A 27,958-nucleotide genomic window follows, 5' to 3' on the forward strand; every position below is an offset into this window, starting at 1 on the left:
GGCGTAATCCGATGATTTGCTGCCTGTAATGTTATCGTTTGAACGATTCAGAGTAATCATTTTCTGTCACACTGTGACGACATCAGACCTATACGATGACTTCCTAAGTCGTAAAATAGTACTTATGATTGTAAGAGCGGCGTATGATTACTATGATTCAACATAATACTCGGATAGACTATCATTCACCTGCAAATACTAAATCAGATATAACATTTTTAAGTACAAGTTTTGTTCAAGAGCTGTGTGAGTGCTAAAAGTAGAGAATCCTTACAAAATATCGATGTTGACGACCCTTCGTTTGGTAAGCTGTTAAAGTAAGAGTGATGCGCACGTAAGGGCAGTTAAACCAACCACAATTAGCGGACTGATCAACGTCACTCAAAAGTGAATTATGAATTTCCCATACAACAAAATTTTGCGACCGCTTTAACGGTGATAGACTGTCTGGGTCTGGTGCAACCGATCCTTGGTCGATTCGCTGCCATTATCCTTGCTAGAATAGGCAGTTTGATACGTTTTTGTTTACTTTTGTTTTGTTTTGTTACTCTGTGGTTATAATTAACTATACCACATTGGCTAGAATGCACTTTAATTAAATGTCGTAATATAATGGCGTTCCATTGATTGTGCAAAACGTAGGTTATGATTAAATTATTGAATGAAAATGTGTCTACACGTTTAAGACACGTGACATCTGAATTTCATTGACAAAATGATGATAGTTTAAAATAAAGGTTTTTTCCACTTCGTCTGTGGATTTATCACTGAGCAAATATTGATTAATTAAACATCAACAAAACTCAAACATTGAACTACAAAACACGTGCTCTGTTTTTAAGCAAACTCGGAAATTCCGTACATTATCGATTTAGTATTTATACAAAATAAGTACATGAATAAATTATTGTTGTTTCAACATGGTAAAAAAATTATAAAATGGTAAAGTATATACCTCTAAATATATATCTATACAAATCATGGAATTAGAATGACGTTAATGTCTAGCAAAATATAAATAAATAAAAAACCGAAAAGGCCCCTAAAACATTTATGCTAAGGATTTTTTTCATAATGACATTACGGTGCACGGTGGTAATAAATAATATGTATTATTGACCGGCACGACAGAAGCACAAGCGTGCAGCTTAGTTATGAATGACAATTGTTTGAACTCTCCGTATCATGCATGATTCAAAAGACAACGTGGGGTAAGCAAATGCCATGCATTGATAGCGGCTACCCTGTGATTTTCCACCCTTCACCCTCGCCCGTATAAAGGTCGTGCCATACAAACCGATTATCGTATTATCAGATCTCCCCTTATGGGATGGCTGTTTTAGTGCTAAAAGTTAAAGATCAGTTGAGACTATGATGGTACAAAAAAACGATAGTGATATTAATAAGACTTAGCACACTTAATTGGAGCATCAACGCGAAAGTGTTTTACGTTATATTTAGTCAGAATGCCGGTGTCAGCGTTATTGTTACTATTAACTCTTTATGACACTTTTGCTTGTTACACACTAGTATAATTGCGAGACAGCACTCTGTCCAGTAAAAAGATCAAAGACCGAGTGCCTGTCTCGGCCGCGTGGTTCTTTTCTAGGCCGAGTGCCCAGTGATGAGTTCACACCTCGAGAGCGCTCGGTCGATAGCTTGTCTCGTCACTTTACATATACCTATGATATAAACACACGGTTTGCTCATCTTACTGTCCATTCAAACACTACTATAACAGTACCTTCTAATTGAGTATATGTTTTTATAAAATATTATTTTAACCTTAACTTGTCCCATGAAGTGTTCAAAATATTCTTATGGTGCTCCAACATTGGCTGTTACAAAATATTTGGTATATAACATTGTGTGACAGGACCAACATAATAAAACACTATCAATATTATTATGTTGTCCCTGTCATACGATGTTATGTAACATTTTGTAACAGCCAATGTGGGAGCACCATTAATCACATTGCAATACTCTCTAAAGAAAGTTTTTTGAGAAATGTACGAGTATCGAGTATACAAATCAGTGCTTTGCAAATATTGCAATCTGGCAATAGACCGCTTTAAAGTGAGGACGTTGGAGATTGAAATTCTAGTCGACGAGATAAAGATTTTTTCTTTGTCATAAAAAAAAAAAAATGTGTTCTGCAGGTGGTGATCTGCGGTGCGGTGCCATCGATGGTCCGGTCGGTCCGCCTGTACAGCCAGTGCTCGCACCTCTACGTCAACGTGTTGCCAAACGGCACTGTAATGGCTCGCTCCGATGGAAACGACCAGCGTAAGTACCAACATCTTCATACTCCAAAATTGCTGAACAAGTGGACGTAGGTCTATCTACCCCAAGATGCACATAAAATCCACTATTCTGCTTTACAGCTGTCTTTCAGCTTTGTTTCTTCGCTTTGTATGTGAATAGTCACGCCAATTTGACGACTTAAGTCGACAATATATTAGTTAAAATGCATATTCTGCCATAGGTTATATTTTTAAAGAGTTGGATTTTGAATCAAGAATTCTTCCACCAAAACTCCGTGGTAAAAAAGTATAAGTAAAATTTATTTTATTAAAATCCAGTTTTGATATCAAAACGCATTTAAAGTATTTAGGTATAATTATATTAATAAGACTGAAAAATTCTGACAAATAAGAAATGAAATGAACCTAACGTCGACGTAATAGCCTCAGTATTCACAGAAAGCATAACATTGTTTAGTAGTTGCGCGGTGAAAACTTACGAGTCCGCGTGTATAGTACGATACGTAGGTATATAGAAGTCGTACACGGGAACGTATAGGAATATGTCAATACTTGAAGGGTCAACGGCCAGTCGCAGGTACGCGCCATAACGGGGTATGTGCAAGGTTAAAGTTTATAACAACCCCATTATGTTACACGTATTATTGTTACTGAAAATGCCGGAAATACCAGGAATTTGCTTTATTGTGAATTTTAGGATTTAATGGTATTACTTATAACTTGAGGACGAAGTTTATAGTTGTATTGCAAGTTTTTTAAATTCCAATGTTTTATCGTCAAAGATTGGAATTAAAAAAAAATTTGATGCGACAGATACCAAAAAATACATCAATTCAATCTATACCTACATCATTAAATTTGATTATGATACACTAATTAAGGATATAGAGTCTAGCAGAGATAAGTAGGTATGTCTTTTCTTTTTCGTGCATAATACTTACTTAATTATTTTTTAACCTTACGCACAAGTACAGTGAGGTTCGAAATTGCATGAAGAAATTATGAATGAATTCATTAATAATTTCTCCATGCAATTTCGAACCTCACTGTACCTGATGTGTAAACTTGAAGGTGCTTTTTTATTATATGCATAAGGGATGATATTATAAATACATTATAATTAGTGCTTAGCTTTAGGTACAAAACGTTTAAACTGAATTGATGAAGTTAAGATAAGTTTTATTAATTATTTTATTTTGAACCCTCCTCATTACTTCCTATTTTCTTCCTTGTTGCATAAATTAATTGCATTGGATATTAATATAATTAAAGTCATTAGGTAAAATTCACTTATATTATTTTATTATGTGTTATTAATATTATACCTATCCTATGTTAGTATTTACCTAGTATTTATCTCTTATCTTTTATGTCGACGACATGGCTGTTTTGTACACGCCTCCAAGGCGTATAAGATTTCATCTCGTAATATATTGTTTTTATTTAATGTAACACGTTCCATATATTTTAACAAAATGATTGTTTCAGTATCATAAACAAAACATAATCTTACTATTATAAACACCAGGTACATACTTGCAGTAAGTAACTAGCATTATTATAAACATATGTGATAATTGAAAATCCTCTATTACTATAACTACTATACGGATATTTGATATTATGTCCAATATCGATATATTTTTTTGCCCTAAAATACTTCACTTTAGTACTCGTTCCCTTAGTTAATAAACGTATGGAAATTTTTCCTAAATAAATATATCGAGTGAAATGTGGCAAAAACCAGTTTTACTTCGTTTTATAGTTTGTTTAAAACAGAGAAATTACAAGTGTTTGCAAACATGTAAGTATTAGATAAGTATCTATTATAATATATTACTCAATGTTTGATTTTTGTAAGAGTATGCAACTTTTAGCGGTCATCTGAGTCTGCGCAAATATACTTTCACATTTCTTTTTTTCACGCAGTGTATATGACGAGATGTTGCGTGTTTTTTTGCAAATATAATTAGCGATTCACATGTAACTAGACGAGTGATAAAGTGGGCGTAAACAATAATATCCCCCTTATTCATAAAACTTTACGGGCCTGATTTTGTTAAATTATATTTTATCCCTTTCTCACAAATACCTAAGTCAAAATGACAGATAAAGACAAACGATTCATAGTTAATTCAGGCCAGTAACGCGTTTAAGAATAACGCCATAAGACATTGTGGAAAATAAATAATGAGGAAACCTACCTAATTAGTAATTACTTAAGTTGGTTTTTATTAAACACATTCCTATCTAGTAAAATCTGCGTGTGTACCTTCAAAATTGCAGACGAAAGCTAGTATATTGTAAATATATTGAGTAAGTGTAGGTATTAGATATACCGAATAACAATTAACAACTAACAAAAATATTTACAATTAGTCAATTTAATTAAATTCCATTACGCATTCATAAAGGTATTTCATTTGTATTTGAAACATAAATGTGCAAATAAGATTGATAAAAAACCGGCCAAGTGTGAGTCGGAGTACGAAGAGTTCCGTACCATTACGCAAAAAACAGTAAAAAAATTACGTTTGTTGTATGGAAACCCCACTTAAATATTTATATTATTCTGTTTTTATTAGTATTTGTTGTTATAGCGGCAACAGAAATACATAATCTGTGAAAATTTCAACTGTCTAGCTATCACGGTTCATGAGATACAGCCCGGTGACAGACGGACAGACAGACAGACAGACAGACAGCGGAGTCTTAGTAATAGGGTCCCGTTTTTACCCTTTGGGTACGGAACCCTAAAATGACAACGAAAACAAGTAATCTCCCTAAGCCTAAAGTATTTGATGACAGGGTACCTCAAGATTAGCCCATGCAGGCACATTGAAATCTTCCATATTGTGCAAAGCTATCAGAAGACTACAAACATAAGATTCGATTTTGAACTTTAAGCCGTGGTCATAGGTCGGAATATCGTGTTGTTATGACGTCCATCCCACAGAAAGGTGTACTGTACGCTGTACGTGTAAAATACGAATCAGGATTACAGGGATCATGTTACAAGCGAATAGTGACCTAATAAAGATAATAACATTAGGTATAGACACTATTGTACCTACTTATTCTTTGCAAATAAATACTTACTTACTTACTTACTTTTTTATATATAGATATCTAGGCATAGGACGAGTATTTGTACGTCAGTTTGCATTATGATAGTATTGTAATATTATGTACCTAATGTACACCCGTGTTGATGTATAAATCATAATTATGCGAATCCGCACACGCGCACATACAATCTACCTTAAAACATATGTACAGATGTAGTAAATAACCCTTTCCCATGGTATTTTAGTACTTTACCTGTATAATCATGTAATTACCCTTTTGCACCTTAGTCATTTGTGATAAGACGGAAAAAATAATCATACGAGTATTAGGAGTATCATTGACGTATGTAATCTGTAACTTAGGTATACCAAGTGATCACACACGTTCATCGTTCATAAGAAAAAAAAACAATGTTAACCATCAATTATATCAATAAAATTATACTTTCTATATGTTAACTAATGCTAGCCGGAAAACCATTAATCTAATAAGTATGAACAATAATTTTATTGCGTGAGAATAAACATTTATTTGATGCTACAAAACTTTTTAATCACTTGACCCATGTTAGCATACGTGTTAGTTGTGAGGCAATAAAAGAAACTACCTGGCCAATATTAAATTTAACGATTTAATATTGAATCTCCGTTGTTCCCTGACCCGTTATCCAGTACTTTTCATTCCGTTTCAGGGTTCATGATAGCTTGGTGCGTTAAGTTTTCATCGGAATCAATGTCTCCGCCTCCTGACGAATACCGCGTGAAATATGTGATACTTTTTAATTAAAATAAGATTTTGAAGTACTGATAAAGAAATTTAATAACTGGAAGTGATTTAGAAAAACGACTGTTCTGAATAACGGAAGTATCGTATGCCTTAGGGTTCTAGGAAAAATATTTCAAAAGATTTCAAAGCCGTTACGTAAAGATGTTAAGTACCTAAGTACTTTGGATACTCTGGTATTCGGGTTTCGGGGATTCGGGGAAAATTGTATTTTACACACAACAACCAATACCAAGTTTGGGAACAAATTAAATTATTTTATTAAATATTTTTCGCCTTCACCACTAGCTTCGTCACTTTTTCTTTGATATATGACATTTATATCAGTTTATAAGTAAAATACCAATTTACTGCCCCGTATCAAAGCGTCTGCCTGCACGTCTGTTAAAGACTTTTTTCAAGAAGTCACACATATATTTTTTTAAGCACCGCCGTCATTACGATAGCTTATTATCAGTATCAGTATTACATAAAACTCAAAGTTCAATGCTTACAGATAACTTGCTCGACGAGTATTGTCACATTTGTCGAAGTATCTGCATTGTATTAAAAAAATCTCAAGAATTTCGTTCAGCTTTACCTCCGATTTTTATGTGGTTCATTTTTTGTGGCAATTCATCGGGAGAAGGTAGGCGGAGCGAAAATTATATGAAATCAATCGATGTAGGCGGTGCAGTGCCTTCCCAAATTAAGTTGTTATTTTATAAAAAGTATAATAATATAAAACCCATAAGGCCCACCGTTTTGCAAAATATACCACACACATGCGTGCACTCATTATTATTTAATTGGACTAAAATAATATAATTTGGCGCATCGGGAAAACGTTTCCGTGAAAGGTTATAAAGACGTTTTTTGCTGTACAAACTTATGATTGTTCGTGTCAAACAAAATGTGTGTTATCATTAAATTTGGTTTTATAGGCAATATTGAAGGGTTTTCATTAGAATAAATTTTTTATGTACATTCGGCAGCTGGTACTCAAAATTTCGACAAAAACTATATCGTCTCAACAGTTTTTGATTACCTCAACCGCAAGAGGCGTAACGTTTGCTGCAGGGTATCATGACTCGTGATATTTTTGTATATAAATAATTGCTTATAAGCATGGCATAAGTAATGGCAAAAAATATCGAAATTAATACAATAAATGTTGTTCAGTTTTTATTAAAACGAATGTACCATTATTAACGCCTTTATTGATTAATTTTAAACCTAACTGCAACGTATACCAAACAGACCAAACTATAGTAAGTAAGTATAGAATGATGATAGTAGTAGTTATTTGAAAACAACCCAAAAATACAGTTCATGGCCGGATTTGTAGTAAATAAAATCTAATAAAGTTTTTTACCTCAAGACGTAATACGTTAATTTGGCACCGGCGCCAATCCCAGAATCGACCCATTAATTAGACTATCGACGGCTATTAACAATTAATAAAATACAAATTTCATGCTCGTCAAAATCAAGGCCTCAAACGAATGATAGTTTATCGTTATTTTATTGCCTTTATTATAACATCTGGTTAACAATTGCTAGGTGGGTGGTCCCGACTTAGTTTCCAATGTTGATGTCGCAAATAAAATGGAATGTGACGGTGTACGTTTTGTAAACAAAGTATTACAATGAGGGAGGTGCAAATATTTAAGAGCATTGAAATGAAGGTAACGGTTAAACTTCGCACACCGCCAATTGGCTTGTTGCATTTTTTTCATGGTGTCAATCAACACTGTCAACCGATCCTGTTTTTTAAGGCTCAAATGCCTTTATTTCCTATTGCGTTAATGAGAGAAATAATAGTTAAATTCAAGTTTTTGCTATTTTCGATGTATTGATTTTTACTTTCCATTAATATTATATTTCTATAAACATATCCAACATAGTTTAATGAAAAATCTATCTCAAAAGTTTATACAAATATTGTAGGAGGAGAGCCCATCAGAGGTTAATTATTCTCAAGCTTTGTCTAATTCTACCTGATCTGTCGCTTCCTTCAGTTACTTTCATGACATATAACATAAAACGATAATGATGAGTAAACTAAGCGGTTAAATGCTCTGAAATCCAAATACTCATGTTACGTCGTAGAAGACTTAAAGCGGCACAATTTTGAGGAAATAATTTGTGAGCATATCATCTTGGTAATAAATTATTTTATCATCGTAACATGCGTAATGGAATTACTTATTATAATTACGTCATAAAGTCAAAAAGTCATACTAATCAAATCTTCATAACGAAAAATATCTATAGGCGCGTTCTTTATCAAGAGTTCAGGCTAGTTTATCTAAAGACGTAGTTTTCCGACAGTTAATTCATTAATTTTGACAGTACCAAGTTAAGTTAGTTGAGGCTATAGGTGACAGTCCATTTCCAACCGCAGCTGCGTTACTGCTCCGACACTACTGCAGCGGCCTGAACGCGTCGGTGTTATTGTCAATTTCCATAGTAAAATGAATGACGATATCGACTGCACGTAATATGGTGATTTTAACGTTTTCCCGACCGCAGCTGCACTACGGCTCCGACACGTCGGTGTTATTGTCAATTTCCATACTAAAATTAATGACAAGACTGACTGCACGTAGCATGGCCATTTTTGCGTATTTAGTGTATTATTGCAACTGCGGCTGCAGACCGCACGTCAAATCTGTCACCTGCACTGAAATGTCTTTGGGTCACAGATATTAGTAGTTCTAAGCAAAGAGGATATAACCACTACGTTCTAATAAGGAGCTCATTACACCCAAGGATATACAACCCCGATGGTACAGTCGCCATATATCGCAGATATATCGGGTCGGCCAAGGAGCTCACAAATATCTGAACACGCCTTTATTGTCAAGGCGCTAGAGTGCATGTTCAGATATTTTTAGCACCTCGGTCGCTCCGATATATCTGATGGCGACTGTCCCTACTGTAAACTTTTTTGCTAATCTATATTGAGCCATATCACAGAGCCAGTAAGGAAACGTGTGTGTTGTACACAATAATTGTGTACAATACGCACCGCGCTAGTTGTATGCATGCACAATTGATCTTGTACCTCGGCAGAGGGGAAATAGTGTCCCAATTTGTCAGTAAATAAGAACAAACAAAAATCTACTCATCCATTTCCTTTAGGTACTAGTATACTAGCCTAAGACAAAAGGGGATATTACTGCAATGTTTTGCCACCAGAGTGCAGGACTAGCCTTTTTAGTAAACCATAGAGTAACGTATACATACTGTACCTTTAATAGGTTTTTGACAAGTTTTCAGAGATAACAAAATATGACATTGATGCATCAAGGCGGTTTGTTTACAGAGGACCTACCGGAAAACGCGAATCCGAAATTTCGCTATCTGCCTCTTTATCGCTCGAATATGCAAGAGTGACAGAGATGTTAGATAACGAAATTTAGATTTTTATCTTGGTTTGCGATAGACCCTCAGATTGTGGTAGTGGCGCCCTGGCGCCCCCTACGCAGTTTCGCGTAATATTCCCTAATCCTGGCCAAGCTATATTTTCCTACGTGTTTTTTTTAATCATTTCATGAGAAATTCATTAAATAAACTGTTCTTTTATTTTTTCGTAGTTTTGCGAGGATAGCTATAAGCTCGACAGGGCACGAGCGATAGAGAGGCAAATAGAATACCGAATATTCGGCAAAGTGGCCGAATAGGCCGAATAGTTGCCGAATATTCCTGGCAACTCTAGTCGTAATATCATATTATATAATGTCGTTTATGGCGACACTTTCAAATTTTGTCATTGCAAAATTTGCAAAGCCATTCCTGAGCTAAATAAACGAAGCAATCATTTAATTTTTATTACAAGGAGCAAAGATATTGTTTAATACCTCCTGGTAATATATTGGTATCCAAACATACGAAAGGATACGAAATTGAACCACGAGAGAAGCGAATGGTTTAAAATTTAGAATATTGACAGTTGCGGGGGTCTTAAGGCATGAGGGTTAGACAAACTTTGTTACAGTGCAACACGCAATTTTTTATCACACCAACACGAGGAAACCATTTATTATTCAAATTAATTTATTAGAAGTTCTTTCTATCGGCCAGGGTGAGGGAAATAGCTTTCTTCATAAAGGATTTCTTGTCTCGCCCGTCAAGTTTTATATGGATGCACGGTCATATCATAAAGAGTGCCGTGCCGCCCATGGACACCTGCAACACAAGAGGGATTTTAATTTGTGTTTCAGTTTCAAATAGGAAACTTGACAATATGAAGTGTAAATTGCGCAATTACTTATAGCTCTTATAAATAATTTTATTCATCACATCGGATTGCTGTGTGCGGTGGTCACCTGGTGGTCACGCATTTAGGCAAGAGGATGGGGAAGAAAATTTCACATTGTGAACTTACCTTAATGTTAAGAATAATTTTTCCTCTGCATCAGAATCAGAATCAGAATCAGAATGCTTTATTTGTAAAACATAGGTATACATGGGTCTTAGGTGTAGGTATACATTGAGCACTATGTTTTGCCGGTTGGCATACAAATGTCAAAGAGAGCAAGAATCTAATTAATATTGAAATGCGCAAAATGTTATGTTGCATTAATTTCATTTGAGTAATTTGATTGTATTTCGTCAATTATTAAGTCTCATTCAATGTTGAATTGCTTTTCATTTAATCGGCAATATTCCCTGAATAAACGATCACCATTAAAATCAGATTTTTTATTAATATTGCGTAGCTGCCTTAGTCGGACTCTGACTATTGTAGAAAGGCAAACTGGTTTTCTTTTTCATGTAGCATGTAGCATTATCGTCACTCACTTCTTCACGTAAAAAGTAAATTAGTATTTTATTTGTACGTCTGACATTATATGAATTGACATTGACAAGCCATCAACGAACGCTGTCGCGACTGCACGCCGCAACAGCCGCAGTCGTGCTGCTACAGTAGTGCGGCACCGCGTAACGTCGCAACTGCAGTGCAGCGGCAGTCAGAAATGGACAGTCACCTTATGGCTCCCAGTCTATGGACTGGGGAGACTTAATTATACTTTAATTGCTACGAGTAACAGTATTATTGCTTCTGACTCCATACTATGTGTCTGTCTGTCTGTCTGTTACTGTTACCTCTTCACGCTTAAACCGCTGAACCGATTTAGTTGAAATTTGGTATACAGATAGTTTGAGTCCCGGGGAAGGACATAGGATACTTTTTATCCCAGAACTCACTCCTCGAGGGGGTCAAAATTTGTATGAGGAATCAATAACCGCTGTACCGCTTTAGATAAAACGTTGACTAGTATGGGGATAGTTTGAGCTGTGGAGAAGCACACAAAATCATTTTTATGCCCGAAATCATCCCTTAAGGTTGTAAAAAATGGGGTGAAAATTAATGGAGTGGACCAATTCTTGGGTAAAAAAAGGGTGGATTTAAAAGCAGATTTGTTTAAAAATTAAGGTACCCAAATTACAAAATACAGTGGTGATGATAGAACTAAGAAGAATGGTGTTTCTATGACGTTTAAATCTGACACAGTGTGTAGGTACCCGCCGGTATTCGGTAGTGCTTTGTTTGTCTACATTGTGGGCCATTATCGAAAGTCGTCGGTTTATCGTTTGCGACTGACCTGATTCAGATCGCATTTGTCCCTTCTCATTATCATGCGATAACATGTAATATACGATTTTAGCATGGTCTTTACTGCCATCTCCTTAGTGATGTTTTGAGCACTTGCACCTTAATCCCTTTATGTCATGAATTTAGGTCTGATTCATATTTTATCTCTTAGGTCAATGTTTCCTATGCTTTTATTCACTGTTATTTTTAAGAAATTAATAATAAATAAAATTAATAATTGAAGCAGATGTAGGTAACGAGATAAAACTATATTTTATAATATCTAACATCTCTGATATAACCGAAATGTTGATAATCGATAAATAGTCATATTAATGATTAATATTTAATTACTTATTTGATTCCAATAAGGTAGGGTACTTAATGTAGGATAAGCCAAATACGTATAACGATTAATGTTGACTGGCAGAAAAAATGAATGGGACCTGGAGAAAAACTTTCATACCTAGCACGAGTGCGCCGCGACAACGTCTCGGCTCGAAGAAAATATAATAACAACGATATGGTTAAACTAGTATTAGGTTGATCCTTAGACCTCGCTACGTTCAGCCGATGATGCTCGTATTCGCAAGCGATCGTAGAGGATTGCTATGCAATATACCTACAACTAATATTTCTTGTTAGTTGATTAATTAAATATCGACTCAAGTGTTATCGATATTGATAGCAAGCAATTTCTAAATAATAACAAATCTGACTCATCCTTGAAGTACCTACATAAATCATATTAATTAAGATGTTAGTTCCTCTGTTATCTATGTATTTGCAAAATTCGTGGATTTATTCTTATTGCAACTGTAGTGTCTGACATCTGACATTGGTTGTAGTCATTCTGACAATAATGACAATAAAAATTCAATAAATTTTATTGTAAGTGATTATAATATTTAATAACTACCTTTTGCCCGCGACTTCGTCTGCGTGGAGTTAATAATTTGGGTAGCTTATTTTTTATCCAATCTGCTTTTCACCCCCTTAAAGGATGACTTCTGGGATAAATACTACCCTATGTCCTACCCCGGGACTCAAACTATCTCTATACCAAATTTCAACTAAATCTGTTCAGCGGTTTAAGCGTGAAGCGGTAACAGACACAGACAGACACACATTCGCATTTATAATATTACTAGCTTTTGCCCGCGACTTCGTCTGCGTGGAATTAGTAATTTGGGTACCTTAATTCTTTAACAAATCTGCTTTTTAATCCATCCTTTTTTCACCCCCAAATTGGTCCACACTATACATTTCCACCCCATTTTTTACACCTTTAAGGGATGATTTCGGGGATAAAAGTTATTCTATATCCTTTCCCACAGCTCAAACTATCCCCATACCAAGTTTCATCTAAATCGGTTCAGCGGTTATTGATTCCCCATACAAATTTCCACCCCCCTTTTCACCCCCGTGAGGGGTGAGTTCTGGGATAAAAAGTATCCTATGTCCTTCCCCGGGACTCAAACTATCTGTATACCAAATTTCAACTAAATCGGTTCAGCGGTTTAAGCGTGAAGAGGTAACACACAGACAGACAGACTTTCGCATTTATAATATTAGTATGGATTAGTATGGATAGTATGGATTAGTATGGATTAATCGAATTTAAACTATCGTGAAACATACTAACTTTAAGCTTTTAAATACGCGAGTGAAACCGCAAAATTAGCTTAAAGTTAGTATGGATTATTTATTTTATCGACATGGACTTATATATAGTAAGCTTCATTTGTCCTCGCACTTTTTAAACGGCAAACCCATGGCACACCCCCACACCCGTGAAGCCGGGGTATGGTTACGGGTACAGGATGTAACAAATGCTCTTTACATTGGCAACATCAAGACACTGAGTAGTATATTAAATGAATCACACATAGTATTAGTGTCAATGCCACAGTGTTTGTGGTTGTATCTGGCTAGACAGCAATATGATATGAGTAATCTAACTTATGATAACCTAAGATGCGATTTGACAGTTCTGTGAACACGATATGTTGCAATCTGCATAAGACATACAATCATCTGTGTCCATAGTGGACATTAACATGCATTCTTGGTTGTGGTTATCTTGCATTTGAAATTAATTCAATATCTTGTTTACGTGATGCCTGGGGACGCGCAGATATATCTGAGCAGTTGCCGCAAGTACACTCAAATTAGATAGGTAATTGGGGCAGAGGGGTAACATTAGATGATTAAAGTACATATGTACTTCCCAATTATATGCATTGTATTGTTTACAATCTTTGAATTACCAGTCTTAGGGTCAACCTTTGAACTACCTACATACTCAGTACATCACAGTGTAAAACTGCTGTCTAATGTTATCTCTTTGTCCCCAGTTTTCCCAAGCAAGTCAATATCTGAGCGCCGTATATGATCTTAGTACGGAATCAATGACAATTTAATCAAATAAATTTGAAACTACAATTGAAGACATTTAGTTAAATTAATATTTCGTATAGCATTGTCAACAATGAGCCCAATACAAACTTGACGGCTAAATTAACGGGATAAACTTTAAAAAAACCTTAAACGTCAAAAATAAAGAGTAAGAATAACAATTCTTAATTAAAAATAAATATTGTTTAGAAATTCTGCAGAGCATGACCACGATCGTAAAGTAGGTATTTTGCGTGTTGTATTTGGATATATATGTCTGGGGCTTTAAAAAAGTTTCATTGACATGTCTCGTGTTTGACTGGACATCAGACATGTCACAAGTCACGTGCTAGCCGCGTTTGCATAAAAACGGTTCAAATATTATATTATGTTTATTCAAATAAAAATCAAATCAAATGTTCAAATCTACTTACTTATCAAGGTTACAAAAAGTTACAAAAGAATGGAATAAATACACTACTGCAGTAAACTCATTACGAAACACAAACCTTATATCTTCATCTCGAAGCCCTATTTGCCCACAGATGAAGTTATCCAGATTAGCTTAAGGGATCCAAGCACTGACGCTTTTAGGTGCCGCATTTTCTTGGTAACAGAGGCTGCGGCACTGGGGGGTTATCTGTCGCTCAGCAGTGTCTATGAATCTGTGTTTACAGTATTAAGCGGTGCTTTCCTGTCATCGGGGGCGCTAGCTTCTTTGGTACGTGTTCATACTACGACATTTTAAAATTTAAAATATTAATACAATTATAATACCTACTAAGAGTCGTCGTCGTCTCTTGTGTCATCAGCTCATCACTGATCCCATGTAGTTTTTAATTAGATAATTTTAATATGTAAAATATCTTGTAGGACTTGTAGGTTATTGCAAATGATCATGTATAGAAGCATAAACATACGCAATACTTAATTATATGACTTAAGGTACATAGAATGAATATGATGTTTTAGGAATTGCCACGCGCCGCTACGCCAAGAAGCCGCTATGTCCATATGCACCGTGATGGGAAATTAGTTTTTACCTATTTGTAAACATATTTTTTTTAACACACGCACTTGAGGATAATACTAACTTAAACGTTATAAATCGTTTAAAAACATCCTTTAAAGGTTAATCAAAATTTGCATCAACTTAATATGCCACTCTTGTAGATAAAATGGAACTTTCTCATCAGTTTTTGAAAGGTAAAGAGAGCCTTTTCGAGCTGGTATGGTGAAAAAAATATTGATGCTTTACAGCACATGGACATGTACATAATAGTTAAACACCCGTTCACGTATTCATAGTGTATGCCATTTTAGATGCCACGCGCCGCTGCGTCAAAGCCGATAATTTTGTCATGTAACATGCAAAACGACGACATATAGTCGTCGTGATGTTTTGGCACGTTTTGCATGAAAATAATTGTAAATGACCTCAATCAAATTTCTTATTTACAAACAATACCACAACCGCCAACAAACCGTACAAACAATATAAAAACATCAATTGGTGTAAAATATGAAACGGGCCCATTCCCGTACCGGACGCTACTATGCTAACGTTCAGCTAGCAAGGAAGCATTCCGGAATTTACTCTAAGATTCCTGTCAAATGCTTACCTACCGCAGCGGGAGGATTTGCCGGCTTATCCCGCGATTACGTAGGACACGTTTATAGTCGTGGCTTATCTAGCTGTAACAATTAACTAGCCAGGAGGAATATAGTAGGTACGTCGTTTAATAGAGATGTGATGATCGTGTGGTATTAATGATTTGTGTAAGTACCTACCTACTTTTGCGTAAAAAGAACCCATTAGGGCCGAATTGTGCACGCGTACAGTGTACTCGGGAAGGGAAGAAATATTGTCAATACCGTGTCTCCACCATAATTTCTCGAGTTTTATTTTTAGGGTTCCGTACCCAAAGGGTAAAAACGGGACCCTATTACTAAGACTTCGCTGTCCGTCTGTCCGTCTGTCCGTCCGTCCGTCTGTCCGTCTGTCTGTCACCATGCTGTATCTCATGACCCGTGATAGCTAGACAGTTGAAATTTTTACAAATGATGTATTTCTGTTGCCTCTATAACAACGAATACTAAAAAGTACGGAACCCTCGGTGCGCGGGTCCGACTCGCACTTGGCCGGTTTTTTTTGGGATTGCCAGGGCAAATAAAATAATGGTAATATTATATTTATAATTACTAAGGGTTCTTTCCTATTTGATGATCAGGGAGTAATTTAACTTGTTTTCATGACAGTGAACACAAATATCATATTTGAAATACCTAAACTTGATCATTTATAGTTGTTACTGATGTATATAGTTAATATGGCCATGTAACTAGATTTGTGATAACTCCATGTGTCAAATCCTACAAACATGGTTTAGATACTAACTAACTTAAAATTTGCAATGGTCATAAAACTTGTAAGTATTTGTAGGTATATTAAACAAAACTATATGTTTAGTATAAGTCATAACTCTTGTTTTTATAGGATCTCGAAGTTTCAAATAGCCAAAGGGCACGCTTTAAAAATTACATGGTAGCTCGGATGACCGCTCGGCTCGAGTCGCTACTTTATGGCCCTAAGGCGGCGCCTAACACATGGTTAGCAGCATAGGGTGTCCCAAACCCCGACCAAGTAGGTAGGTAGGTACCTTATAGGTACAAGAAGAAAAAAAAGTTTACAAAATTTTATCTGTGTTTTTAAAACTTCGGCATGTATGTATAAAATATGTATTTATTTAATTAGGTTTTTCGCAGTCCACATTTTGCTCCGTGCAATAAGAATAAGATTAAAGTAAATAACCTACAACAGAAATGATTATATTTGCATTATGTTGATGAAACGCAGGTAATGCATATATTAAGTACCTGGGTAAGTAAGTGTTTTGTTTGCAAATATATGTAATTACAATGGTGTATTATTGTGTATTAATCTTTCTAAATTACATATTACAGAAATTAAACGGTAGCCTGGCAAAATGTAATTTAATTGTTATTATAATTTATGAAATAATGGATGAAAACTGCGTGAAAAAAATGTGAAAAAATGCAAGAATGAAACAATAATTTCTATCTGACTATAGAAAGCTGACTTTGCTATGACTGATCATATATACTTTAGAGCCTACCCCTATTATATACATATTATTATGTACTGTACATACAAACGATAGATAACCCTTGCCAGGCTTATTCTCTAGAGCAGGGGTCGGCAACCTTTTAGCAGCCAAGGGCCACATAGCAGTTAACGAAATTGACGCGGGCCGCACTTTGCTAATATCTATGACTTTATCAGGTATTGTCGCTTGTCAAAATTACATACAAAATAGCCAGGGAGGCTCGCGGGCCGCCTGTTGCCGACCCCTGCTCTAGAGCACCAAGAATGTTCCCTATTGTTGCAAACGCCGCGACAGAATTTTAGAAATATAACAAAATTAATATGGGGAAGTTTCATTCGTTATCAAGTAGCAGGTACGAGTTTTAGAGCAAGTGTCCACTTAACAGAGGAATGCATTTTATCACATACTATCACTAGTTTCGTTATCACATTCCACATTCGTCCCCTTAAATTTATAGCGTGTTAAATCGCAAATTAATTTTGAAGTCTAAGACAGCAGCTTTTAGGATTTGAAATTGATTGGTTTTGGATTCAAGTTGAATCCATTTTATCGGCGATCTGCCGATATTTGCTGATAACGCGACCTCATTATGTAAAAGTAGGTCATAAAAATTCGGAGATTATTATTTACCAGGTTTGTAGGCGATTTTTAACGCGAACAAAATGTTTTGAAAACAAAAGGGTTTATCTTTGTTTTGGTAATTTATGATGTGATGATAAATATAATGCAATTAGTTAACAGATTAGGAATTTTTTTTAAAGATATAATTATGTTGGACTTTAGTTTAAATCAAGGACAAGAATAATCTAATCCAAAAAAAATAGGGAATTTTGTTATGTATACAAAAATATCGGCTCCGTTGAATGCAGGTGAGTTGGGAGTACCGAGATTAGTTACATCGATACGGCTACTATCAGTGCGATAGCCGGCCGTTGACCCCCGATTGGTCACTTACGGACATGGCGCGTTGCACGGAGTTAACAACACATGCTTGGGTTTTGCTCTCCAGTGTACTGGCGTTTAGATTAGCCGATGTTTAATAAATGTGTGTATAGGTAATCGTATCAGTCTAAAAAAAGTAATACTTTGATTAGGTTCATCGTCAGGGACACAAACAATGGTTAATTTTTAAACAATATTGATATCGATTTTTTCAGGGCTCCTTTTTAATCTCACCAAAGATAGATATAACTCCGTAATAGATGGATACAGTCTAAGGAAAAAACGTGCCTCGAAAATCATGAAAATTAGACTCTCGATCAGATGGCGCTAGTACCATTGGCCTACTCTCGTATAGAGGGAGTTGACGGTTTCGTTTGTTATTTAACAATTTTAACGCATATCAGTGAAAGAGCATGGGTCAAAATCATAAAAATAATTAATGCAAATAAAAATAAAACGTTTATCCATCTTTAAATACATTTTATTGTACTTTTATAAATCTTCATTTTTAGTTTTAAAGTGTGTCGATAGATGGCAGTGAATTTACTGTGGTTACAAAATTTACTATGACAGTACCGCTCTATAATATTATATCCTCTTTGATCTCACTAAGGTTATGGCATACATAAATTGTTATAATTCTATATTTGTACTCATGATTTAAGAAAAAAATGTAGCGTTCTTATAAAAAGACCTATGTGATTTCACCTCATAGGAAACACCGCGCGAAATCGCATTTTCATACAAAAGTAGTCCTCATTTTCCTCCCTGGATGTTAATTTTATTGAAAATATTTTGACACAATTGGTTGTATATCAACCACAGCTATGGCCCTACGTTTGACTTTTTTCGATTTTTTGAATATTATAACAGTTACGAGCATTTAAAAACTTGTATGGAATCTGTTTTTCGCTCCTAATTTTTGCAATAATCAAAACATCGAAAATAGTCAAACGTAGGGGCATAGCTATGGTTAATATACATCAAGTTATGCAAAAATATTTTGCATAATGTCAATATCCAGAGAGGAAAATGGGAACTACGTCGGTATGGAGAAGCGGCCGTCCCCTTTCCTCTTAAGAGTATCATAAAAATATTGTCACAGTATGCATTACTATGCGAGGAAAGAGAAAATTCACGCGTCGGCGAGCTCAAAGACTCGTTTGCCGGCGGATCTTGTTGTCTTTTCGAAATTAACTCTTGGGCAATGTTGACAGGCCGCTGCTCGCTTGGAATCTATGTAACATCACATAACACGCTGAAGGCTAGTGTGGGACAAAGACAAGTAAAAACCTGCGGTCACGCAGAAATACTCCCCTGAAACTACAGTTTCCGTGCGTGATTCTTAAGTATAAGTTTTAAGGTGTTAGGTACACTGTAATTTTGGTTTCCCAAATACTACTCAATACATGTATGTAATAGAAGGTAAAAACTTGGCTATTTATATCATAACAAGCTGAAAAAGTCCGAGATTTATCACTTACAATGTTCATGAAAAGTTAAAAAGAGTGATTTTTCTTCTTTTTACTAACACCGTATCAAAAGTGTCTCCAACGGAGCCAACGGCGTGGCCAAGTGTTTTCACTTCTCCAGATGTTAATTGAATTGACTTGACCGTCGGGTCCTGGCCTTTTTATTTTATTAATTTTTATTCGGGCCCATCAAATTCCGACGAACTTTCTTACATTACCTATTGATGATCGTGGCGGGCTTACATGTTGCAGTGAAAGTTGATAATATTCATGTAAATTTAATTTTATCAATTATTAAATGTCAGTGCCTCGCCTTTTTTCGTCACTTTAAGGGTGAAATTAATTTTGTAAAATACTAAACGTATATCCTTTTCTTGTGATGCTGAAGATTTTGAGTACCAATTTGAAATCGGAACTTCAAGACACACTCAATTTTTTTTAACTTCTTTCCTTTAAAAAACAACCAATAGATATCAAAAAACTGTACTTCTGGGACGTTTCAAAGTGAAATATATCTTTAATATTTTAATATTAAATACTAACCCGTAGATCATCAACATGTAACCCAACTCTTAACACCTCAAGTATTGAATGTCCAGCGATACATTAATATTTATTGACATTTTATTTTTGTACTTTATTAGCGTTCAGTGTCATTAGTTGTCGCTCTTGACACTCTTACTCTCTCCCTTATATTAGTAATTGAATTTACTATGTGACCGACGCATGAGGCGACGGTGCGTCATTATTTAAAAGCATTAAGCCAAAGCGCGGCGTATACGCATTTTACTCCTAAATCCTCTTAAGCTCTATTGGCTTAAACCGGTAGTATTGTAAGCATTAGTCGATACATGTAAATGAGAAGAGGAAGAGGAAGAGGCTAATTAATGTATTGAAGCGCGTGTGAGACGAAAGTTTGGTAGTCCGTGATTGGATGTTAATAACTTGCAGCTTAATTACAATTTTAATTAAGTCATTTGAATCCTTTAATAGGGCTTGGACGAAAGATAGAATTTATCTAATTGTAGTCGTCTTTTAAAATTTATTCAATGCCCAATTTATTTAGTTTAATGTAAGATAATCTTATGTAGGTATTTGTCTGTTTATTACTTCAAGAATAAATAAAATTAATAGTTGCTTTATTGTATAAATTTACTCGAATATTCATATTTTAGCATGATATTATTTTAATTTTAATGTTAAACTGTAATTGTAAATTTTTAGCGTAACTACAACTAATGTAAAAAACTGTAACTTACCTATAGTGGAAGAGCGGTATTCTCTTAAAATGAGATACTAGCCCAATTACCGAAACATTGTATGATACCAAATATATTTTTTTTTATTTTTTTTTTTATTAGTTTTACTATTGAGATTGCAATTTTGCCTTAGAACGGAGCATTATCTAGGGTTTATTCTTATCTTAACACAATCAGCTATTTGTTAATGCTGAAACGTTTTTTGTTGCAGCGAATCTCACCATCAGTTCGCGCGGCTACAGTCTCGAGCTGCTCATCCACTCGCCCGTGCAGGACATGTACCTCTGCTTCAACAAGGCCAAACTGGTCGGCAGGCGACTGGTAAGTCTATCATATGAGTTTAATATTTATTAATCTGTCATGTTCAAGAAAATTTCTTTAACCTCGTTTCCTTGTACACAGACGCATGCCCAAGCGATGAAACAGCCCAACTGCCTCTTCAAAGAGGAGTTTGTGGACGGCTACAACAGATACCACCTCGTGAAGAACACCGACCGCTATATAGGCTTCAACCGGCGCGGCCTGCAGCTTCGGCGCGGCAAGAGCCTCCTCCCCGAGCGCAGCCACAAATGTCTATCCTTCATGAAGGAGGCCCACGACTTCGACATCAACCGACACAACACCTTGCTCGCGGGCGACCCGCCCAAGTGGCGCCAGCGTAGGCTCCGGCCGCCGCCACAGAACTCCATCAGCCCGCCCTACCGCGTGCGGCACCACCACCGCCGGCAGTGGCCGCGGCGGAAGAGCCCTAACGGCACGTAGGTGCCTTAGCTTAGCAGCTCCTTTACGCTTCAACGCTTCGCGCGTTCCGTTGCCAGCTGTCGATGGACCTTGTGAGTGGACAGAGTATTAGTCAACTATCGCAGTATTATTACAGTGACGAGGACTGGATAGCGTTAAGTTAGGGCTCGGTCGCGGTGGCCGCGGCGGCTCAAACGCCGCATGAATGGTAGCTGAAGCAAGAGAGCAAACATTTGAATGGAGGAAAAAAGCCGAGCCGGGACGTCGTTCGGAGCTGTGAAATTCCTTAAGGTCGTGTAATATCGTGGCGCTCGTTTGCTCTTGTGCCTGCGGTCAGACTCGTGCTCTAAAATGAAAAAAAAAGGTTTTCTGTAGAAAGAGTAAATAGTAGTCGCGCTAGTCACGAGTCTTCCGACAGACCACCGCACTGGAGGCGGGCGCGCGCGCCGCTCGCTCCGCCGCTCGCCGCGCATGCTCGGTCGCCACGGCTCGGCCGTGCATGCTTGGGCTGGCTCGCCATGAATGTAGCAAAACGCCTTCACGTCAATTCTCAGTGTGTTATTATTTAAATGCTTTACTGTTACTTAAGTACGAATTGTGTTATCTGCTTGTAAATATAATAAAATAATTGTGTTTACATACTTATTTATCAAAAGACTTTAATCGGAATTTGTAAACGTAGATGTTAGTTGTAAAGTTGTATTAAAATGTTTTGTATTTAATTATGGGTGTAAAACCAATCGCTCTCTCCCGCTCGCTAGCCTCAGCTCATACTCTAGTTCTCTCGGGTTAACTATACATTCCCATTGCGCAGTAGTTTATGTTCAACTTGGTATTGATTGTTTGTTTTGAACGTTTGTACATATTATTTTAAGAGTTCATCTGAGAGTGATAGGTTTCTATTATGAATCTCTTTACTGTCCTTGTTTTCGCGTCATCCATTTTGAATTATTGGTTTCGAATTAATGTAAATTTACTTAACAAACGAATGACAATACTTCTGCTTCTTGTACAATTACTTTTTCATATCCATACTTAATAAAGGACATTATAATCTTAATATTTTAATAAGATCTGTGCCATAGTGTGGTGGCAGTGTACGACTTTGTGTTCGCATTGTAACTAGTGTATTAAGTGTATGTCTGTAAACTTCGAGTAAACTAAAATGTTTAACATTAGGCGGAGAAAACTGTTCAGTGTATTCAAATAAAAAGTAATATTCCGATTGTTGGAGTGTTCGTCCTCGTAAAGCTGCCGACTGGTTCCCCGTACCCATCAATAAATGTATGTTAACTGCAACGCCGGCGCACGGCAAACATTCCACACAATGGGGTGTAAAACAAATTCCCGACCATGCGCTTAACACAGTATGTCAACGCGATGACACTGTCTAATGTATTACTGTGTCTAATTATAAGTACCTATCAGATGCTGAGATCGAAATCATATAATTGCTAAGAAAAATTACGAAATTAAATCATATTTAACTCGCAAACAACTGTTGTTTTTTTACCGTATGCCATTTACCCTATGGAGAAAAGTCACTATCTAAGCTAATGCTTTTTAACGGACATAGCGGTCCATTTCGTTTATTATTATTACTACTCATAAGAATATACATAGCATAGTTAGATAACGAACACATTGAGTTAAGGACATTTACCATCAACCAATAAAACACAATTCTCGCATGAATTTTATTTTATACTGCCAAAGAATTTGCATTAATTACTTGATAAAATTATAACCGTAAGTTCATTCTACGAGACCAAAAAAGCTGTAAATCTATCTTACATCAGGAACCTGGCATTATGTTTACTCAAAAGTAGCCGGTCAGGGGCGGTCAGAAAAAAGGGCGAGATTTCCAATAAGTGGGCCGGAAGAGGTCGCGGGTGAAATGTAACCAGATGACGCTTTCGTCACAAAACGACATCACAGCCGAGAAGCTGCTAGGTTCTTAATACATTTGGGAGGTGAAGGAGTGTGGCGGAGGAGCAATGCGCGTGCGCGGCGCGATTAGCACCTGCGCAGAGTACTGCTGCGTAGAGGCAGCAGAGGAGTTTTTTTGTTGTTGTTTTGAGGTGTGACAAGGATCCTAGAATATTACACGGCCATTTACATTGATACATTTAGCAAAATTATTAAATTTAAAGTTCAAATATTTATTACAGACATTACAGTGTTGTGTGTGTTTGTGTTTTGTTTGGTACGTTTGTGTAGTTGTAGTAGGATAGGGCACGGCTAAAGGTCCGCGGGTCAAATCTTATTCGAAATCAACACTCGATTTGAGAACGATGTGGCCGTACCTACATATTAGTATTAAGCGTTTTTGTCATACTGTATGATAGGTATTGTAGATTTTGCGTGGTCCGACATACCTTTTGAAATTGAATCCTAAGAGTCCTTAGAGTGACTGAACACACGAAAAAAGCTGTAAACCAAGTATACAACTACTTGTATAATAATTCTTATTTCGTATTGTAACGTGATTCGTCAAAGAAGTAATAAAGGGTAATGTTTCACGCTATTAATGTATTGCAACACGTATTCATAAATCGTAACGGTAACGTCATTTTAGTGTCTATAAAATTGTTGATGTTACTCAAAATTAACCGTGAATATTGTTGAAAACTATAAATGGTATTATGGCACGAGTTTGACGTTAAAACGTTGAATAAAACGTGTCGTGTTTTGAACTAGAGATTTTTTTATAATTGCAGTGCATCGCTTTAAATTTGGCAATAAGACATAAATTCTACTAAAGACGGAATTAATGCTTCTAGAAATACTTATTAATCAAAAGGCGCATAAGTTACAATTTCTGTCTTCTTACTTAATTAGTCATCTCCTTTGGTAATGAAGACTCCATAATTGTTTATTGGAGATTTGACTGGAATCTATAATAAGCTACATCTATTTTCTTCTAAAATTATTTACCTGAATTCAAATGAGACTAAAGTAGTTTTAAATATAGGTAGTTATGTTTGTTAACGCTGACGTTGGCCTTTTGAAACTAGTTTTTTTATTAATTATTATTTATGTTACACTAATGGATCAAAATGATTTGAAATAAAAAATTTAATTGAATTGAATTATCTAGAGGACCTAGGAAGCGGAGGGGTGTGTGTCCACTGTCCAAGCACCTTGGTGGGGGCGTATGGACCAAGCTGGGTTTTATTTTGCTTTCTACGCTAGGAGCTCATGTGCATACCAAAAGTCTCTAGACCATAACTTCACTATCTCACAAGAAACACAAAAGTCAGTATACAACGACGTATCTAGTCGATAATGTTTGTGGACGCTAACATACTGATGTAAGTGCTAAGTAGCCCATAGTGCGCCGGTATCCGCACCTGCTGTGTGCAGTGCCGAGGGTTAATTAGGAATTTTGGTTTATTGTGTTAGACAAATTCCATGTTCTAACACCTTTTCATGCAGGTAATTTTTTTAGGAAATTGCGTTCTGGAAATGTATAAGAGGTTTAACGGAGCCATATAAAAGGAAAATTGAACGTCAGATAGGTTAAACAGTATTAGTTATTTCGAGTCGGAATTCTAAACATTAATTTTTATATATGTATAAATACCTATCTAGAATAATTCCTTACATACCTACATATTATTAAAATTAAATATATTTAGAAGTCGCTTATACATTTCAGATATACAATAAATACCAGTAAAAAAAGCATGACGTCGACGACTTATGCAGACAACACACTTCGCTATTCGCCAAAATGTTCGGGGTACAACATTTCCCTTAATACCTTAAATGAAAGGGATGTAACCATATTTGTAAAATACGAGAGGGAAGTGTATTGTGAGCATTAGAGATCAAAAATATATGCATTATTTTATTATATATAGTAGTAGAGTACGTAGGTCTGAAAACACATTGTCTTCTAGTGCCGGCGCCGGTAGTTTACAACTCAGTTACTAATAACATATTTCTATGCTATTTTGACAGACTTTTTACACATAAATGAAGGTCACTGCCAAGGCAATTTACATAGAAAACGCCCACTATTATTACAACAGTTGTCACATTACATCAGGAATCTAAGATATTTGAAAAGAGACTCAATGATTTTGACTGTATATTAACATATTTACGTAAGCATTTGCCAAAGTAATAACAAAAAAATATATCTATTTAAGGTTTATAGTTTTGAGAGCTTAGTAATTAAGGTTGTTGTAAAGCTCGTCTTGGTGCGTAGTCCAGTGGCAATCATTTATAGAAATTGTTAATTGAAACTTAAATAATGTACGGAAATAATCACGTCGCATACTAGGGGAAATTGGTATCGTCTAAAGAGTTGCCCTATCTGAGACGCAGAATTGATGTAAAATTGACAAGTATAACTTCTCTATTATTGCATACATCGTAAATTCCTGAGGATTGTAATAAGAAACCTGTACCTACATAGTAGAATACCTACTATTTGCCCACTGGTCTTCACGTGCCGACCCATGTGTGCTATGACGTGCGAAACGCTATAGTTTAAATACCACGTGTTCCTTTGCTCCATTTTAGGAGAGGAAGACATTACCTAGCCAGGTTTTTTTTTCATCAAATGATGTCCCAGTGCTATACCTGCCCTAGCAGTTAGCCAAAGTGGACAAAGGATAAAGACCAACTGGATAAAGATGTGACATTTTACATACTGCGGAATATCTATACATATAATAAAGCGGAAGAGGGTCGAAAGTCTGTACATGGAAGATATTCGAAAAAAAATTGGCTGGGGATACTTAGAATCGATAACAGAACACATTCCAACAGTTTTTAGAATTTTTGTCTGTTTATCTGTTTGTCTGTTTATCTGTTTGTCTGTTTATTTGACCGCGCTACAAATGAAAACGGCTGAACGGATTTTGATGCAAACTTTACTAATCTGTCGAAAAAATCCACGGTCAGGTTATAGGCTATAAAAATTTGAGAAATTTTACCCCTAAGGGGGTTAAAAAGGGGATGAAAGTTTGTATGCAGTTCAAGATTTATTTTAAGCTAGCAATTTGAAACTTCGTAAGAAGATATATTATTGAAATACAAGAAAACTAATTTCAGCGTTTTTGAAAATTCATCCCCTAAGGAGGTGAAATAGAGGTTGAAAGTTTGTATGGAGTTCAATTTTTTTTTTTGAGTGCGTTACTTGAAACTTTGTATAATGGGCATATTATTATAATACAGGAAAAGTAATTTTAGCGTTTTCAAGAATTCGTCCCCTAACAGGGTTAAAAGGGGGTTGAAAGTTTGAATCCATTACAAATGCTTTGAAACTTCTTAGAAATGTATGATAGACGATTACAAAAAAACTAATTTTGACGTTTTTGGAAATTTAACCCCTCAGGGGGTTGAAATTGGGATGAAAGTTTGTCTTGGGGTGCAAATTTTATTTTAAGCCAGGAACTTAAAACTTTGCAAAACGTTAATTATATTAAAAAGCAAGAAATTTTTTTTCAGCGTTTTTAAAAATTCATCCCCCATGGAAAAAGGGGTTAAAAACTTTATCTTGATAACTATATCATTTTAGCTACTAGGCCAAGTTAGGTATCGTTTTTGTATAAATCGGGTATGCCGAATTCATTTATGATATCAAAATGACACCATTCCCGAGTGAAAACACAAAAAAAATGAAAAAAACTTTTTTTAATTTCTCTTTACGCTTAAACCGCTAAACCGATTTAGATAAAATTTGGTATAGAGATAGTTCGAGTCCCGTGGAAGAACATAGGGTGGTTTTTATCCAAAAAATGGAGACTGCGTTTGCATGGAGAAGCGGCCGTGCCCTTTCCTCTTAATAATGGTCACGAAGGTGGGTACTTTAAAAAATATATATTTTTCAGTAAATGTCAAACGATTTGGGACTTATACGCGTTACCATGCCTTCCCGAAAAAAATCGAATCTTTCGCGAAAGTCTCGCAATGCATTGCGGCCACAAGGGGCACGGTCTCAGGAGTCTAAGAAAAACCACGGTGAGAGACTCAGTGGCGCTCTAGCCAGGCAGGTCGCTTCGCTTTCGGCTGAAACGGCAAGCCAGCGCGAGTCTCGATTGTGATCCCAAATACATCGTACGCAATACATATGTAGGCGCAGATCCTGACGGAGTGTGGCGCCGGAGAAGCCGTGTTCATCCTGCGTATCCCCCTCCATTCCGAGCAACTTCCCGTTCCGCTTTAAGCGCCTACAGGTCCCCGTGAGCGTCTGCTTCGCTATGACTATCAACAAGTCGTAGGGGCAGACGCTACGCAGTTGCATTTCCCACTCCGAAAACAAAAAAAAAGGGGCAGACACTGCCCGCCGCCGGCGTCATGC

General features: G+C 36.1%; 1 protein-coding gene across 3 annotated transcripts in view; it reads left to right on the forward strand.

The window, feature by feature from the left end:
* LOC134744666 (uncharacterized) overlaps positions 1 to 23,140 on the forward strand; it is a 118,391-nt gene extending 95,251 nt beyond the window's left edge. For all 3 annotated transcript variants that reach the window (XM_063678569.1, XM_063678570.1, XM_063678571.1), the window contains 3 exons: positions 2,163 to 2,289; positions 21,113 to 21,222; positions 21,304 to 23,140. In XM_063678569.1, the coding sequence (XP_063534639.1) occupies positions 2,163 to 2,289; positions 21,113 to 21,222; positions 21,304 to 21,663 (597 nt within the window). In that variant the 3' untranslated portion in view covers positions 21,664 to 23,140. The remainder of the gene's footprint in view (positions 1 to 2,162; positions 2,290 to 21,112; positions 21,223 to 21,303) is intronic.
* Positions 23,141 to 27,958: the final 4,818 nt, after the last annotated feature.

Source organism: Cydia strobilella, chromosome 10, assembly GCF_947568885.1.
Source record: "Cydia strobilella chromosome 10, ilCydStro3.1, whole genome shotgun sequence".
Taxonomy (NCBI): domain Eukaryota; kingdom Metazoa; phylum Arthropoda; class Insecta; order Lepidoptera; family Tortricidae; genus Cydia; species Cydia strobilella.